Source organism: Colias philodice, chromosome 21, assembly GCF_061535455.1.
Source record: "Colias philodice isolate Cphi_HAF_F1 chromosome 21, ilColPhil1 Martin Lab GWU primary, whole genome shotgun sequence".
NCBI classification, from domain to species: Eukaryota; Metazoa; Arthropoda; class Insecta; order Lepidoptera; family Pieridae; genus Colias; species Colias philodice.
Genome location: NC_143106.1, coordinates 6,996,849 through 7,015,071, shown reverse-complemented (window position 1 = coordinate 7,015,071; position 18,223 = coordinate 6,996,849). Strand labels below are relative to the sequence as shown.

At 36.2% G+C, this 18,223-nt stretch overlaps 2 protein-coding genes across 2 annotated transcripts; one reads left to right on the top strand and one right to left on the bottom strand.

Moving 5' to 3' along the window:
• Positions 1-1,987: 1,987 nt before the first annotated feature.
• On the bottom strand, positions 1,988-4,106 carry LOC149479020 (uncharacterized). The gene is made up of 6 exons (XM_089709090.1): positions 3,974-4,106; positions 3,729-3,833; positions 3,427-3,609; positions 3,074-3,186; positions 2,742-2,820; positions 1,988-2,091 (listed from the first exon to the last, which is right to left on the bottom strand). The coding sequence occupies exons 1-6, from the start codon at positions 4,104-4,106 to the stop codon at positions 1,988-1,990; spliced, it is 717 nt and encodes a 238-aa protein (XP_089565216.1).
• Positions 4,107-6,348: 2,242 nt separating this feature from the next.
• On the top strand, positions 6,349-11,700 carry LOC149479019 (uncharacterized). The gene has a single exon (XM_089709089.1). The coding sequence runs from the start codon at positions 6,349-6,351 to the stop codon at positions 11,698-11,700; it is 5,352 nt and encodes a 1,783-aa protein (XP_089565215.1).
• Positions 11,701-18,223: the final 6,523 nt, after the last annotated feature.

Sequence of the window (18,223 nt, the reverse complement as noted above, 5' to 3'; positions counted from 1 at the left end):
ATCAAACGCGAAAAAACTGCATTTTTCACTTATTACATTAACAATAACGTTGATAAACCATCTATTATGTGGAAATATTTAAGAAAAATAGCGATAACTGGTAATGCAGCTAAAAGATACACCATTCCACAGCATCTGAATAATGCAAATAAAATTCAAGATTCTTTCATCACAATAGATGGCTATAGTTCAGCGGACAGGAACTTGATTAATTACTATAATAGTGAATGTTGTAGCAACCGTGAATTTAATATACAGCCATGTGAAATTGATGATGTTCGCAAAATAATCAACGGGATATCCACAAACGCTGCTGGACACGATACGTTGACAATTGAAATGATACGAATGACCCTATCAGTTACACTGCCCGTTATCACTTCAATGATTAACGTGTCTATTTCTGAGGGTATTTTCCCGGACTGCTGGAAAGTTGCAAGAATTACACCATTACCTAAAAAAGATATAGTCAACGATTTCAAAGACCTACGGGCCATTAGTATTTTACCTGTAATGTCAAAAATAATAGAGCGTATAGTGTGTAATCAACTTACAAAGTTCATTGAAAAGGAAAATATCCTACCTCTTGTCCAGTCAGGGTTCCGAAAAGGACATGGAACGGCAACAGCTTTAGCACAAGTCACAGATGATATAATATCCAACAGTGACGAAGGCAATGGCAGTCTCTTGGTTCTTTTAGATTTCACAAGAGCATTCGATTGTATAGACGTGGAGATGATGGTGGCAAAGCTCAAATACTATGGGGTCAGTACGAATGCATGTAAATGGTTTCAGTCCTATTTAATGTATAGAAAACAGTACGTTATTATACAAAATGGCGACAACTCCGAGAGATCGGTCGATAGAACACTGTCCCGTGGATGTCCCCAAGGTTCTATACTAAGTCCTCTTTTATTCTCTATATACACAGCAGATTTGGCTAAACAAATAAAAAATGGCAAGATTCATTTATACGCTGATGATACTCAAATTTATTATCCTATAAACACGAAAGATCCGAAATGTTTAGAATTGCAAGTAAATAACGACCTGGAAGTAATTAATGTGTGGGCCAAAAGAAATGCGTTATTGCTTAATCTCAGTAAGACGAAATTAATGATATTGGGCACTAAAACCCAATGCCAAAAAATAAAAAAACATGATTTAAAAATTGGGTTAGGCAATATACAAATAGCTCGGGTGGATTCAGCTAGAAATCTAGGTGTTTTGATGGATGAAGAACTCCGATATGAGGATCACATTAATCTATTGGTGAGGAATGCTTTTTATAAACTCAAAGTTTTTTACCAATTTCGAGAGCATCTTACGGAGAAAGCCAGGGTAACACTTACAGAATCACTGGTGCTATCAGCCTTCAACTATTGCGATACGGTGTACGGGCCGCGACTCTACGGTAAAACCGAGCGCGCCATCCAACGCGTCCAAAATGCTTGTGCCCGCTTCTGTTTTGGTATACCGAGACGCGAACATATTACACCGTACCTCAATAAAAAGGGCATCTTAAAGATGAAGGGAAGACGAGAGCTTCATCTAGCGGGCCTAATGTTTAAGATTATTAGAACTGGTAAGCCTGTTTACCTGTATGAGAAACTGTCGTGGGCTAAAGATTCGCATGAACTAAATACACGAAGTAAAGCAGATAATAAACTGACCATTCCAAAACACCGATCTACAGGTTTCAGAGGAGGGTTTAAGTTTTCTGCCACTAAAATCTGGAATGATCTCCCTCCCCCACTAAGATTAGATATGGCATATGTAACTTTTAAAAAAAAACTCAAGATCTTTTTAATAAAAAAACAGATTAGTGGTGATAATTAAAAACTCAACCTCTTTAGCGTTGAATATGTATTTGTGGTATTATGTATAATATGTGAACGTAACATAGTAGTGAACTGACGATTCCTTTTTATTGTATTGTTTTTCCGTTGTTATAATATATATATATATATAAGTATATAGTAGATAATTACGTAGGCAGATTGTTGGCGGCGAACCTCAACTCCAAGGCCAGACTGAAAATCAGCGCTGTAGTAAGTACTCTCGAGTCAAACAGCATAGCTGAGTCTGGGCCTTTTGCCACAAAAATACTTTTATTTTATTTTCTTATTTTTGTTATTTTTATTTTCAATTTTGTTATTAGGTTAAGTAGATTTTAAGTTTTTTTTTGTATCCAAATTATTGTGGCAATAAATACATTTCATTTCATTTCATTTCATTTCATTACATAGGGACAGAGAAAGCGACTTTGTTTTATACTATGTAGTGAATAGTTTAAAATATAATCCGTGTGATGTTTGTTGTGATGTTTTTGGGTATGGAATGTTTGGAGCCTAAGGATAATGAATTTTAATGACATTGTGTTTGTTGGAATAGTTAATTTATTATTAACTACAATGCCGTTGCGCAATTGGAGAAGAATTAAATATCAAATTTAAATTTTTGGTTAGTTCGATTCCCGGTCGAAGCAAGTGAATTTTAGAAAATCTTTGAATGCAATTCTATTTCTTTTTAAAAATAAAGGAATGTTTCCTTTCAGCAAAATTTGCTATCTCTAGTATTTCAAGTACATTCCCACCAGGGCTCATCGAAAATTTCCACACTGTATAGGTAGGTACTATCACATAATATCCTTACCGCTAGAATCAAAGGCCTTCCTAGAACACACATTCCAAGGGGTGTATAATTTGTTGACTTCAGAAACAGCATTTTATAGAACACACTTAGCTCTATCGATAAGTCTTCACTAAATGTACTCGCTCTGAGAGTTATCTGACTCAGCAATACTCGAGTTCGGTCCATCTAGAATGTGTATCAAATTATCAATTATTTTTGTCACTAAAGTCATAAAATTCAATGATTTCTATAAAAAAATGTGAAATCTAAAATTAAATAAAATACCTATATTCAATTGAAATTATGAACTATTTCACGGTTGCCCACTAATCACAAGCCAAACGAAGCAATAATTTACTATATTGAATACAATTCCCCAAAAAAATAATTACCAAACTCTTATTATAACTACAATAATAATTATTAAATTAGCACTAACCTCTACTTGAGTATAATGACATGGTTCCACTACAAGCGTTAAATTAGTTCCATGAAATAAAAGCCATGAGAGTTGCAGCAAAAAGTTGCCAAACTGAGGATTTGGATTTTCCACTAAAACACAATAACCTTAATATTATCACCATATGACAAAAATGATAAAAACAGAGCGTGTGTGCTGAGCACACGTGTCAGAAGTGAAACTTCTTTGGCAAGGTTCAAAGATACCAAAATCGCCTTACTCCATGACTTGACGCTATTGCTATGACGCGACCTTGAAACTTTACTCTCAATGCGCCTAAAGAAGTTTCACTTCAATAGTTAGGATATAATTTACCAATAAAATATACTTACGTAAATATGTAATAACGTAGTATGGAGTTATAATCAAGTAAAGAAAGAATGATACAAGCAAGAGTAAGAGAAGGGGACCATATACTTTAGTTATTTCTTGTATTATCTCACATATACCTTCGTGTACAGAAGCCAAATTTTGTAGTGTTTTACAAGCTTCTTTTTCAAAATGATCTTCAATATCTGGAAGAAAAAAATTCAAATCATTGACGATTATGAAATTCCACACATATACAAATTTATCTTAGTTCATAATAATAATAATATTATTCTTGATAAACTATTGTTCTTAGCTACATTACCCAATTTTCCAAAACTTATATACAGCGTATCAATAGAATAGTTAACTTGTCTTGAGTTTATCGTTCTGTGTGCCTTCGTTATATCTCTTTCTAGATCTAATTTATCTGCAAAAACAAAGTATAGCATTAAAACTATAATTATATTAATTTTAGTCAAAAATGCTTCAGCACAACACCTTAGAATATTTAAATAAATTGTTGGATAATATTTTTTTCCTTAGATTAAGTCTAAAAAGCTAACTTACCTATTTTCTGAAGTAACTTATAAAGTTCCTCATTAGAATCCTGAATTAAACTTTTCAATCGTAATGCTGTTAAAGTAAATTGTAGTTCTAGCAGCACTTGAATTATAAATTCAATATAAAACAGCGAATACATGACGACTATTTCCACTTAAAATGAAAATACACAGAAAAATTGAGATATTATGTCCCAAAGTAAGATATTACAAAGTAGGTAATCAATACATATAATAAAATTCTAGAAAAGTGGTGTCTGTACAATGAAAATATGTAAAAAAAAAATAGCAGGGGTTATTACTAAATCGATCCCAAACCCAAAACTGTCGTTAAATTTTTTTTTGTCTGTTTGTCTGTTTGTCTGTTTGTCTGTTTGTCTGTTTGTCTGTATGTTGGAACACGCTAATCTCAGAAACGGCTTATCCGATTTAAATGCGGTTTTCACTAATATATTGTGGTAATCTTCATTTAACATTTAGTGTTTATTTCATGTCAATCGGTTTATAAATAAAAAAGTTATGACCATTTAAGGAAGGACGGCGAACATTTGCTAAGGCATTCTATTGTGTACGATAAGAATACATGAACAACTTTATTACGTAAGTTATACGCTACAGTTATTCCTTGAAATGTCCAGATGATCATATCGAAAGTCCCCAAATGGGGGTAAGCTGAGGGTGTAGTAGGGGGGGAAGGGGTTCAAAAGACCTTTATTTAGATTTTTGCTCATAAGACTAAAACCTGCACAAATAACATTATTGTTACTTCTAGGTAAATTTTCTGCATAAAATGTCCTTTAAATTATGTCTTAGGTATTATATTTTTAACCCCCGACGTAAAAGAGGGGTGTTATGACCACTATGTGTGTTTGTGTGTCTGTCTGTGCCACCGTAGCTCGCTAACGGGTAATACGAATTAGATGCCGTTTTTTTGTTAGGCAGCCTATTTTCCGATGCTGGTTCTTAGATATAGTGTATCAAAATCGGTTCATCCATCCATTATATATATATAGATAGAGGTAAAAATGGGAATGAATAATCGAATGTGGTCAAATAATATACTCAAGCGGCATATCAAATGAAAGGGCATGACGTGTGAATTACAATAATTAGTCATGTTTTATTAAAATTGGTTCATTCGTTTATTACATATAACAATAATATTATATATATTTTTATATATAGGGCACCATAGGGGTGATAGTGGGAATAAATAATTAATACAAATGAAGCATCAAAGGATAGGTATGACGTGTACATTGTACTTACAATTATTAGACATGCTTTACAACACAATCGGTTTTGCCATTTACTAGGGGTGAAAGGTAAAAGTTGAAAGTTGTGAAAGTAGAAGGATATGGGAGCGGGAGCCCACACCCTGAAATTTTTTACCTAAGTTTTTTAGCTCAGTCTATACATATAATAAAATTGTAGAAAAGTGATGTCCGTCCAATGAAAATATGTAAAAAAAATTAGCAGGAATTATTGTTAAATCGTTCCTGAACCCAAAACTGAAGTTATTTTTTTTATCTGTTGTGTGTATGTTAATGTTATCTGTGTATGTTTGGGCACGTAAATCTCTGAAACGGCTTATCCGATTTAGATGCGGTTTTCACAAATATATTGTGATAAGCTTCATTTAACATTTAGTTTTTATTTCATGTCAATCGGTTCATAAATAAAAAAGTTATGACCATTTAAATAATCACGGCGAACATTTGTTAAGGCATTCTACCTATTGTACATTGCGTCCGTGGGTATATAAAGAGCGCCGAGAGCCGCGCGGTTGCCATATGAATTCGGGTATTCGTAGTGAACACACCTATTCTGGAGCGTATAATCTAATAGTTGTATTCGATTGTTGTGATTCATTTGAATACTGAATGTTTGCATATTTCATTTATGGTTTTTAAAATAAATATTTTGATTTCGTAAAGGTATAGGTTAGGTATAGGTTATATTTGGTATAGGTTAGGTATTTCTTTTTTAGGGTTTATAGGTTAGTTATTTTATTGATTTTCTATATCTTAATTTTAGTTTGAGTTTTTTTTAATAAATTTAATAAATATTTGGTATAGGTTAGGTATTTCTTTTTTAAGGTTTGTAGGTTTTTATCTTGATTTTCTTTATGTTTTAAATTTATTTAGGGTTTATAAATACATATATTTGGTATAGGTTAGGCATTTCTTTTTTTAATTTTCTTTGGTAGTTTTTAATTTTTTTTTTTGCTCAGCTTAGTAATTCATTTTACTCACATTTGTTTTGTTTATGTTATTTTTGAACTGCATTATATTCTGTAAGTTTGCATAATTCAATTGTTTATGGTAGTACGTATTTACTAAATCATTTTGTGTTTAGTAACTACTATTTTATTGTAAAATAATGCCTCGAAGAAAGTCCAACCTTTCCCAATATAGCAGAAATGCTAAAAGGATTCGATTAATTCGATCACAGGAATCTGAGGAAGATCGTGAAGCGAGGCTCTCTGCATCTCAGGAATATCAGGCTAGGTTTCGTGCTGCAGAAACTTCGACTCAGCGAGAATCTCGACTGAGTTCAAATCGTTCTCGAATAATGTCAATTCGAAATAGGGAGATTAGCGAACACCGAGAGGCACGTTTATCTACTGATCGCGAGGCCCACGCTCTATCGCGTGAGTCTGAGACTTTTACAGATAGGGAAATTCGCCTAAGTTCTCAGAGGGTTCGAACAACAAATGCTCGATCTCAGGAGACACAGGACGAACGAGAACTACGTCGAACTGCCGATCGTGAAGCTCATGCACTATCGCGTGAATCGGAGACTTTCACAGATCGGGAAATTCGTCTGAGTTCTCAGAGGGTTCGAACAGCAAATGCTCGATCTCAGAAAACACAGGACGAACGACAAGTACGTCTATCTGCCGACCGTGAAGCTCATGCACTATCGCGTGAATCTGAGACTTTCACAGATAGGGAAATTCGCCTGAGTTCTCAGAGGGTTCGAACAGCAAATGCTCGATCTCAGGAAACACAGGACGAACGACAAGTACGTCTATCTGCCGACCGTGAAGCTCATACACTATCGCGTGAATCTGAGACTTTCACAGATAGGGAAATTCGCCTGAGTTCTCAGAGGGTTCGAACAGCAAATGCTCGATCTCAGGAAACACAGGACGAACGACAAGTACGTCTATCTACCGACCGTGAAGCTCATGCACTATCGCGTGAATCTGAGACTTTTACAGATAGGGAAATTCGCCTAAGCTCTCAAAGAGAACGAACTTTGCGGTCTAGGGAGCTGGAAAGTAGTATCGATCGTGAATATCGATTAACAGCTGATCGAGAGCGTCACAACACCAACAGACTTCATGAAAATGATGATGAACATCGAGAAAGATTGCAACGAGCTAGAGAAAGCTATGAGCAAAGCCGTCAGAGTGAAGAAAATTACTTATTAATTGAGAGGGAACGAGTGAGGGATATTCGGCAACAAGAAACTGCAGACGAACGCCAGTCTCGGCTAAATGCTGATCGAGTTGCACATACGATCATTAGAATGGTGTCAAGCCCAGAAAGTGGGACGGAGATAGAAAACCTTCCATGGGCGAACAAAGAGAAATCAGGGTATTCGTATTCACCCAGAATTGAATACTCTGAATTCGCCATTATAGGAGGTATGGTGGTATGTTGTGCATTTTGTAATGCTTTCAAATGGCAAAAAGAACCAAATGGCATATGCTGTTCAGGTGGCAAAGTGCTCATTGAAAATTTCCATGATCCTCCAGATATTATGAAAGCTTTACTGAATGGGGAACATCCTCAGTCCAAACATTTTTTGGACAATAGCCGTTTATATAATAGTGCATTCCAAATGACATCCTTTGGGGCCAAACAAATTACAGAGGGCCCTTTCATGCCAACGTTTAAGGTGCAGGGCCAGGTTTATCACCTTATTGGATCTTTACTTCCGCAAAATGAGCCAAAATTTCTTCAAATTTATTTTGTATCAAATTACAATGAACAGGCTCATATCCGACATGATAACTTTCCTCAATTGAACATCAACCTCATATCTCAACTTCAAAATATGTTACATCAAGTAAATCCATATGTCAGAAGTTTCAAAGCCGCGATAGATTCTATCCCACAAGGCCAAAATAACAATTATAAAGTTATAATTAAGGCTGATAGACGTCCTGCGGAAGAACATCGTGGAAGGTACAATGCTCCTGTTGCAGACGAAGTTGCAGTAATTTTAGTCGATCAGGAATGTGACAGACGTGACATAGTATTGCGTACTCATGATGATCGCTTACAACGAATTTACGAAACCCATAGAGCTTATGATGCCCTGCAATATCCATTGATATATTTCCATGGCGAGGATGGGTACAATTTCGGACTCTATCAAGTTCATCCGAATACTAGAATAACAAATTATAATAAAAAAATATCAGCTTTACAGTTTTATTCATACCAGATACAAATAAGACGGAATTGTTTTAATTATTTGCAACGATTTCGAGGACTTTTCAGCCAATTCATCGTCGATATGTACGCAAAAATAGAGACGGAGAGGTTAATTTATATACGCACTAACCAGACACGATTGCGTGCTGAGGATTATGTGCATTTGCGAGACGCAATGCAGCAAGATAATAACGTGGAGAACATGGGACGATTAGTTATCTTACCATCAAGCTTTATAGGAGGTCCACGTTATATGCATGAGCGAACCCAAGACGCCTTTTGCTATGTTCGCAAATACGGTCGACCTGACCTTTTCATCACCTTTACCACTAACCCAAAGTGGAATGAAATTTCAGAAGGGCTTTTTGATGGCCAGGTGCCACATGATCGCCATGACATAATAGCCCGGGTGTTTCATCTTAAACTCAAGCTCATGATCGACCTAATTACAAAACAAAAGGTTTTCGGGCCATCAATGTGTTTTATGTACAGTGTTGAGTGGCAGAAACGGGGGTTGCCACATGCCCACATTCTGCTATGGTTAGAAGAAAAACTTAGGCCTGATACTATTGATAGTGTTATAAGTGCTGAATTTCCCGATAAGACCCAAGATCCTATGTTATTCGATATTGTGAAGACTCATATGATACACGGACCATGCGGCACATTAAACAGAAATTCTCCCTGTATGCAAGAAGGTCATTGCTCTAAAAGATATCCTCGGGCACTTACAGAACACACAATATCGGGAGAAAATGGATATCCACTATACCGTCGAAAATCACCACAACAAGGAGGCTTCACAGCAAAAATAAGATTACATGGTCAGGAAATAGATGTAGATAATAGATGGGTGGTACCTTATTCACCGGTACTATCAAGAACCTTTCAAGCTCACATAAACGTCGAGGCCTGTAACAGTGTCGAATCCATCAAATATATTTGTAAATATGTGAATAAGGGCTCTGACCAAGCAACTGTGGGGTTCACTAATAATGATAACGATGAAGTTACGAGGTTTCAGTCGGGCCGCTATATAAGCTCCTCTGAGGCAGTTTGGCGTATTTTAAGTTTTTCAATTCACGAGAGATATCCACCCGTCATCCATCTTGACGTTCATCTTGAAGGTGGACAAAGAATATATTTCAATCCTGAAAATGTAACGGAGCGTTTACACAACCCAAGAAGAACCACTCTGCTCGCCTTCTTCAATCTTTGCGAAACAGACACATTTTCTAGGTCTCTCTTATACAGCGAAGTTCCGTCGTATTATACTTTCAATAAACAAGAGGGTATGTTTAACCGCAGAAGACGTGGAACAGCTGTAGCAGGTGAACCAGGTATTTTTAAAGATCATGTCATTGGTAGGGTTTATACAGTTCATCCGAATAACTCCGAATGCTTTTACCTTCGCCTACTTCTGCACGTTGTCCGAGGGCCTACTTCGTTTGCCGATCTCCGAAAGCTTGACAATATTGTACACCCTACATACCAAGCCGCGTGCCGGGCACGTCACTTACTGGATGGGGATCAACATTGGGATGATGCTTTGTCAGAAGCAAGTATTAGCGAAAGTCCTCAGCGGTTGCGACATTTGTTTGCAGTCATGCTGGTGTTTTGTGCACTATCTGACAGTGCACAGTTATGGAATAAGTATCAAAATAAATTAGCTGAGGATTTTTTCAGGCACGTACAACTTAATGATAACCCAATCGAGGAGAGATTACGTGAAAGTCAATTGAATCGTTGTTTGTTGGCTATTCAGGATATAGTTACATCTATTGGTGGTAATCCCATTTCTCAATATGGCATGCCGGAGGCGTCATTTAGCGGAGAACGTATTAATAGAGATTACGTGATGGAAAACAACTATGATCCAGTTGACTTGGCCGAAATTTTACAAACTGATCTGTCGAGGCTAACTGATGAACAGCGGATGATATTTGATCGGGTGTGCCGCAGCGTTGATAATGCTTTGGGAGAAATGTTATTCGTAGATGCTCCCGGTGGAACGGGTAAGACATTTCTTACGAAAGTTATTTTGGCGAAGGTACGAAGCCAAGGTAGAATCGCGCTTGCTGTCGCTTCATCAGGAATAGCAGCCACATTGTTGCCAGGTGGGAAAACTGCTCATACAATGTTCAAAATTCCTATTGACTTAGACCGCACAGAAAGCCCTATTTGTAATATTTCAAGAAACAGCGATAAGGCGAAAGTTTTACGCGATTGTTGTCTTATTATATGGGATGAGTCAACAATGGCAAATAGAAAAGCAGTAGAAGCAGTGGATAGAACGTTGCGTGACATCAAGCGAAACGACTTACCCATGGGTGGCATTACTATGCTTTTTTGTGGCGATTTTCGTCAAACTCTCCCAGTAATACCACGTGGGACAAGGGCTGATGAAGTGAGAGCCTGTCTTAAGAGTTCTCGACTGTGGCATTACATTATCCCTTTGCATTTGACATTAAATATGCGAGCGCAAATTGGAGGCAACGAAAATGCTCAAGAGTTTTCAGATTTGCTGCTAGATATCGGTAACGGTGTGTATCCGCAGGAACAAGGTAAAGTTGCTCTTAATGAAAACTTATGCTGCAAAGTTTCGTCAAGGCTAGACCTCATATCATCTGTGTATGGAAACGCAACGCAAATACCATCTCGCGCAAATTCCTGGCTTTGTGAAAGAGCTATTTTGACACCACGAAATGACCAAGCTGCAACAATAAATGCTGAAATTTTGAGCTCTGTTCCAGGGGATTATGTTGAGTATGTCTCCATTAACAGAGTTATGGAAGAAGGAGAATCTACAAACTACCCAGTAGAATTTTTAGAATCCCTCAGTGCTCCTGGACTACCAGCACATAAGATTAAATTAAAAGTAGGCTTACCCATAATTCTCCTCAGAAATTTAAGCCCTCCTAAACTCTGTAACGGTACGAGATTAAAAGTGTGCAATTTAAAACAAAATATAATAGAAGCAGAAATTTTAACAGGATGCGGTATCGGTGAAACTGTTTTCATTCCTCGGATTCCACTGATACCAAATAATTTTCCATTCAGTTTTAAGCGAGTGCAATTTCCGGTGAGCCTATGTTTTGCGATGACAATCAATAAAGCCCAAGGTCAGACGCTTAAAGTTGTTGGTGTAGATCTTAGTATCAGCTGTTTCTCGCACGGTCAGCTATATGTAGCTCTGTCACGGGTTAGCAATCCTAGGAGCCTGTATGCTTTCGTCCCCGATGGCCATACGTCAAACATCGTTTATAGGGAAGCATTACTGTAGAGTAGATTTTCAGCTACACAATCTGTTTGTAATTCAAAATATGCTGCCCGCAGTCACTGTTCCACGCGGACGAAGTCGCGGGTACAGCTAGTGCGTAAATAAAGCAACAAAATCGATTGTTGATACTTCAATTTATTAAATGTCAGTTGAATGATTGTCATTGGTGTGATACTTGATTTGAATTGATTTTCGAATAAATATCAAATTTACCATTGCTTCCATTGTGAATAGCTAGCAAAATGTGACCGTAAAAGTCAGTAATCACAATGATTATTGTTCCAACGGTGAAGACGCAAAAAGCAGCATATTGTTTACGCCCAACAATTCTTCTTTGCGTGTGGCTTCCAATCTGACATTTTAACTATTAAAATTATTAATTTAGGTACAGTTATATAGTCAGTTTTCGCAGAAAATCATACAAGATTTACAAATAGTTCATGATCATAAAGAAGTGGCTAAATTATCCCAAAATATTATCTTTCTACTTTCCCTTTTGGTGCCTAGTCTAGTAGAAATATTCTGTTGGTTATGCTTATGAGCCACGACGCTTACCAGCAGACTTAACCAGGCGTCATTGTTGCCGGGTATCTGATACCCGACGCATTTAAAAACTGTCATAATTTTAAAACAAAATGCGCACGTCTTTTGTCCGTTACAGTAGCTGCGGTCGTTGACCTCTGTTCGCGTATTCTCTTCTCTATTGCACGCCTCATAAGCGAAGCGTTGAGGTGGGTACTACTGTCACTTCGCGCAAAACATCTGATTTTTCAAACTTAAAATGTCTTTATGTATCATACATTGCACTTGTAAGATAATACATACACACACATATTTGTTATTTAAACTAGTTAAAAACCAGTTTAAAAAGTTCTGTCTTGGACGTCCGTGTGTCTGTATGTGCGGAGGATTTTCTTGTTAACACGATAGCGACCGAAATACTTTACTAATCGAGTCTTTTTTTTTCTCTTACGCTTGAGTATGCTCAGGAATAGAACCCTTTCATTTTTCAGGGTCTGATTCGATGTGGTTTAATTGTTATTAAATAAACAAAAATAATAATTAATAAATAATTATTCAAAAAAAATTATGAGGCGTGCACTTTTGGATTTTCCAAACTTTTTAGTATTGCTGCGGCTACCTCGTAGTGTAGACATGTGTAAAGAGCGCGCGGGTAAGTTATACTCGGCCACAATGGCCACGTAACGTTTATAAAGGCAGCGTGCTTGTTGTTTTTTATTGTTTATTGATAAATTGCATATCGTCTTTCAAAGTTTTATGAACAATGTCCTTGATGGCCGAAAGCGAACAACGTCGACTGCTAGCCTTGTTTGAACAAGCTGGCGTCAGCCAGTGAAAATGAACAGTGCAGTTCAGAAGACGAGGGTGAAATCGACCATATTTCATTGTAATCGGTTCAGTAGTTTTTACGTGAAAGAGTAACAAACAACCATACATCCATACGTCCATACATCCATACATCCATAAATCCTTACAAACTTTCGCTTTTATAATAGTATTAAGATAAGATTAAGATGAAAGTGAACGTTTTATCAAAATCGGTTCATCCATTTATTTGATATAGGGGTAAAAGTAGGAATAAATAAATGAATTTTATCTGAGGAAAATTCGTATAAGTCAGGAAAATTTTTCCAAGTCCGGAAAATTTCCATACGCCAGGAAAAATTCTATACGTCGGGAAAATTTATACAGATGAGGAAAATTCGTATAAGTCAGGAAAATTTTTCTAATTTCGGAAAATTTCCATACGCCAGGAAAATTTCTATACGCCAGGAAAATTTCTTTTAGTCGGGAAAATTTAAACAGATGAGGAAAATTCATATAAGTCAGGAAAATTTTTCTAAGTCCGGAAAATTTCCATACGCCAGGAAAATTTCTATACGTCAGGAAAATTTCTATGCGTCAGGAAAATTTATATAAGCCAGGAAAATTTCTATACGTCAGGAAAAATTTCTATAAGGTGGAAAAGGATAGGTTAGGTTAGGTTAGGTTAGGTTAGGTTAGGTTAGGTTAGGTTAGGAAAATTTTTCGAAGTCCGGAAAATTTCCATACGCCAGGAAAATTTCTATACGTCCGGAAAATTTATATAAGCCAGGAAAATTTCTATACGTCAGGAAAAATTTCTATAAGGTGGAAAAGGATAGGTTAGGTTAGGTTAGGTTAGGTTAGGTTAGGTTAGGAAAATTTTTCTAAGTCCGGAAAATTTCCATACGCCAGGAAAATTTCTATACGTCAGGAAAATTTATATAAGCCAGGAAAATTTCTATACGTCAGGAAATATTTCTATAAGGTGGCAAAGGATAGGTTAGGTTAGGTTAGGTTAGGTTAGGTTAGGTTAGGTTAGGTTAGGTTAGGATAGGTAAGGTTAGGTTAGGTTAGGTTAGGTTAGGAAAATTTTTGTAGGTCCGGAAAATTCCCATACGCCAGGAAAATTTCTATACGTCCGGAAAATTTATATAAGCCAGGAAAATTTCTATACGTCAGGAAATATTTCTATAAGGTGGAAAAGGATAGGTTAGGTTAGGTTAGGTTAGGTTAGGTTAGGAAAATTTTTCTAAGTCTGGAAAATTTTTATACGCCAGGAAAATTTCTATACGTCCGGAAAATTTATATAAGCCAGGAAAATTTCTATCCGTCAGGAAAAATTTCTATAAGGTGGAAAAGGATAGGTTAGGTTAGGTTAGGTTAGGTTAGGTTAGGTTAGGTTAGGTTAGGTTAGGTTAGGTTAGGTTAGTAAAATTTTTCGAAGTCCGGAAAATTTCCATACGCCAGGAAAATTTCTATACGTCCGGAAAATTTATATAAGCCAGGAAAATTTCTAAAAGGTGGAAAAGGATCATAGGTTAGGTTAGGTTAGGTTAGGTTAGTTTAGAAAAATTTTTCTAAGTCCGGAAAATTTCCATAAGCCAGGAAAATTTCTATACGTCAGGAAAATTTATATAAGCCAGGAAAATTTCTATACGTCAGGAAATATTTCTATATGGTGGCAAAGGATAGGTTAGGTTAGGTTAGGTTAGGTTAGGTTAGGTTAGGTTAGAATAGGTTAGGTTAGGTTAGGTTAGGTTAGGTTAGGAAAATTTTTGTAAGTCCGGAAAATTCCCATACGCCAGGAAAATTTCTATACGTCCGGAAAATTTATTTAAGCCAGGAAAATTTCTATACGTCAGGAAAAATTTCTATAAGGTGGAAAAGGATAGGTTAGGTTAGGTTAGGTTAGGTTAGGTTAGGTTAGGTGAGGTTAGGTTAGGTTAGGTTAGGTTAGGTTAGGTTAGGTTAGGTTAGGTTAGGTTAAAAAACATAACAAAAATTATAACAAAAATTTCTATACGTCAGGAAAATTTATATAAGCCAGGAAAATTTCTATACGTCAGGAAATATTTCTATAAGGTGGCAAAGGATAGGTTAGGTTAGGTTAGGTTAGGTTAGGTTAGGTTAGGTTAGGTTAGGTTAGGATAGGTTAGGTTAGGTTAGGTTAGGTTAGGTTAGGAAAATTTTTGTAAGTCCGGAAAATTCCCATACGCCAGGAAAATTTCTATACGTCCGGAAAATTTATTTAAGCCAGGAAAATTTCTATACGTCAGGAAAAATTTCTATAAGGTGGAAAAGGATAGGTTAGGTTAGGTTAGGTTAGGTTAGGTTAGGTTAGGTTCGGTTAGGTTAGGTTAGGTTAGGTTAGGTTAGGTTAGGTTAGGTTAGTAAAATTTTTCGAAGTCCGGAAAATTTCCATACGCCAGGAAAATTTCTATACGTCAGGAAATATTTCTATAAGGTGGCAAAGGATAGGTTAGGTTAGGTTAGGTTAGGTTAGGTTAGGTTAGGTTAGGTTAGGTTAGGTTAGGATAGGTAAGGTTAGGTTAGGTTAGGTTAGGTTAGGAAAATTTTTGTAAGTCCGGAAAATTCCCATACGCCAGGAAAATTTCTATACGTCCGGAAAATTTATATAAGCCAGGAAAATTTCTATAAGGTGGAAAAGGATAGGTTAGGTTAGGTTAGGTTAGGTTAGGTTAGGAAAATTTTTCGAAGTCCGGAAAATTTCCATACGCCAGGAAAATTTCTATACGTCCGGAAAATTTATATAAGCCAGGAAAATTTCTATACGTCAGGAAAAATTTCTATAAGGTGGAAAAGGATAGGTTAGGTTAGGTTAGGTTAGGTTAGGTTAGGTTAGGAAAATTTTTGTAGGTCCGGAAAATTCCCATACGCCAGGAAAATTTCTATACGTCCGGAAAATTTATATAAGCCAGGAAAATTTCTATACGTCAGGAAATATTTCTATAAGGTGGCAAAGGATAGGTTAGGTTAGGTTAGGTTAGGTTAGGTTAGGTTAGGTTAGGTTAGGTTAGGTTAGGTTAGGTTAGGTTAGGAAAATTTTTGTAGGTCCGGAAAATTCCCATACGCCAGGAAAATTTCTATACGTCCGGAAAATTCATATAAGCCAGGAAAATTTCTATACGTCAGGAAATATTTCTATAAGGTGGAAAAGGATAGGTTAGGTTAGGTTAGGTTAGGTTAGGTTAGGAAAATTTTTCTAAGTCTGGAAAATTTTTATACGCCAGGAAAATTTCTATACGTCCGGAAAATTTATATAAGCCAGGAAAATTTCTATACGTCAGGAAAAATTTCTATAAGGTGGAAAAGGATAGGTTAGGTTAGGTTAGGTTAGGTTAGGAAAATTTTTCTAAGTCCGGAAAATTTCCATACGCCAGGAAAATTTCTATACGTCAGGAAAATTTATATAAGCCAGGAAAATTTCTATACGTCAGGAAATATTTCTATAAGGTGGCAAAGGATAGGTTAGGTTAGGTTAGGTTTGGTTAGGTTAGAGTAGGTTAGGTTAGGATAGGTTAGGTTAGGTTAGGTTAGGTTAGGTTAGGAAAATTTTTGTAGGTCCGGAAAATTCCCATACGCCAGGAAAATTTCTATACGTCCGGAAAATTTATATAAGCCAGGAAAATTTCTATACGTCAGGAAATATTTCTATAAGGTGGAAAAGGATAGGTTAGGTTAGGTTAGGTTAGGTTAGGTTAGGAAAATTTTTGTAAGTCCGGAAAATTCCCATACGCCAGGAAAATTTCTATACGTCCGGAAAATTTATATAAGCCAGGAAAATTTCTATACGTCAGGAAAAATTTCTATAAGGTGGAAAAGGATAGGTTAGGTTAGGTTAGGTTAGGTTAGGTTAGGTTAGGTTAGGTTAGGTTAGGTTAGGTTAGGTTAGGTTAGGTTAGGTTAGGTAAGTAAAATTTTTCGAAGTCCGGAAAATTTCCATACGCCAGGAAAATTTCTATACGTCCGGAAAATTTATATAAGCCAGGAAAATTTCTAAAAGGTGGAAAAGGATAGGTTAGGTTAGGTTAGGTTAGGTAAGGTTAGAAAAATTTTTCTAAGTCCGGAAAATTTCCATAAGCCAGGAAAATTTCTATACGTCAGGAAAATTTATATAAGCCAGGAAAATTTCTATACGTCAGGAAATATTTCTATAAGGTGGCAAAGGATAGGTTAGGTTAGGTTAGGTTAGGTTAGGTAAGGTTAGGTTAGGTTAGGTTAGGATAGGTTAGGTTAGGTTAGGTTAGGTTAGGTTAGGAAAATTTTTGTAAGTCCGAAAAATTCCCATACGCCAGGAAAATTTCTATACGTCCGGAAAATTTATTTAAGCCAGGAAAATTTCTATACGTCAGGAAAAATTTCTATAAGGTGGAAAAGGATAGGTTAGGTTAGGTTAGGTTAGGTTAGGTTAGGTTAGGTTAGGTTAGGTTAGGTTAGTAAAATTTTTCGAAGTCCGGAAAATTTCCATACGCCAGGAAAATTTCTATACGTCCGGAAAATTTATATAAGCCAGGAAAATTTCTAAAAGGTTGAAAAGGATAGGTTAGGTTAGGTTAGGTTAGGTTAGGTTAGAAAAATTTTTCTAAGTCCGGAAAATTTCCATAAGCCAGGAAAATTTCTATACGTCAGGAAAATTTATATAAGCCAGGAAAATTTCTATACGTCAGGAAAATTTATATAAGCCAGGAAAATTTCTATACGTCAGGAAATATTTCTATAAGGTGGCAAAGGATAGGTTAGGTTAGGTTAGGTTAGGTTAGGTTAGGTTAGGTTAGGATAGGTTAGGTTAGGTTAGGTTAGGAAAATTTTTGTAGATCCGGAAAATTCCCATACGCCAGGAAAATTTCTATACGTCCGGAAAATTTATATAAGCCAGGAAAATTTCTATACGTCAGGAAATATTTCGATAAGGTGGAAAAGGATAGGTTAGGTTAGGTTAGGTTAGGTTAGGTTAGAAAAATTTTTCTAAGTCTGGAAAATTTTTATACGCCAGGAAAATTTCTATACGTCCGGAAAATTTATATAAGCCAGGAAAATTTCTATACGTCAGGAAAAATTTCTATAAGGTGGAAAAGGATACGTTAGGTTAGGTTAGGTTAGGTTAGGTTAGGTTAGGTTAGGTTAGGTTAGTAAAATTTTTCGAAGTCCGGAAAATTTCCATACGCCAGGAAAATTTCTA

Excerpts from the sequence above, each read along its gene's own strand:
- LOC149479020 (XM_089709090.1), bottom strand. The coding sequence starts at position 4,106 with ATGTATTCGCTGTTTTATATTGAATTTATAATTCAAGTGCTGCTAGAA. Across the intron at positions 3,187-3,426 it reads CTACGTTATTACATATTTAC|TGGAAAATCCAAATCCTCAG; the intron begins GTAAGTATATTT and ends ATTGTGTTTTAG. Across the intron at positions 2,821-3,073 it reads GTCATTATACTCAAGTAGAG|ATGGACCGAACTCGAGTATT; the intron begins GTTAGTGCTAAT and ends TACACATTCTAG.
- LOC149479019 (XM_089709089.1), top strand. The coding sequence starts at position 6,349 with ATGCCTCGAAGAAAGTCCAACCTTTCCCAATATAGCAGAAATGCTAAA.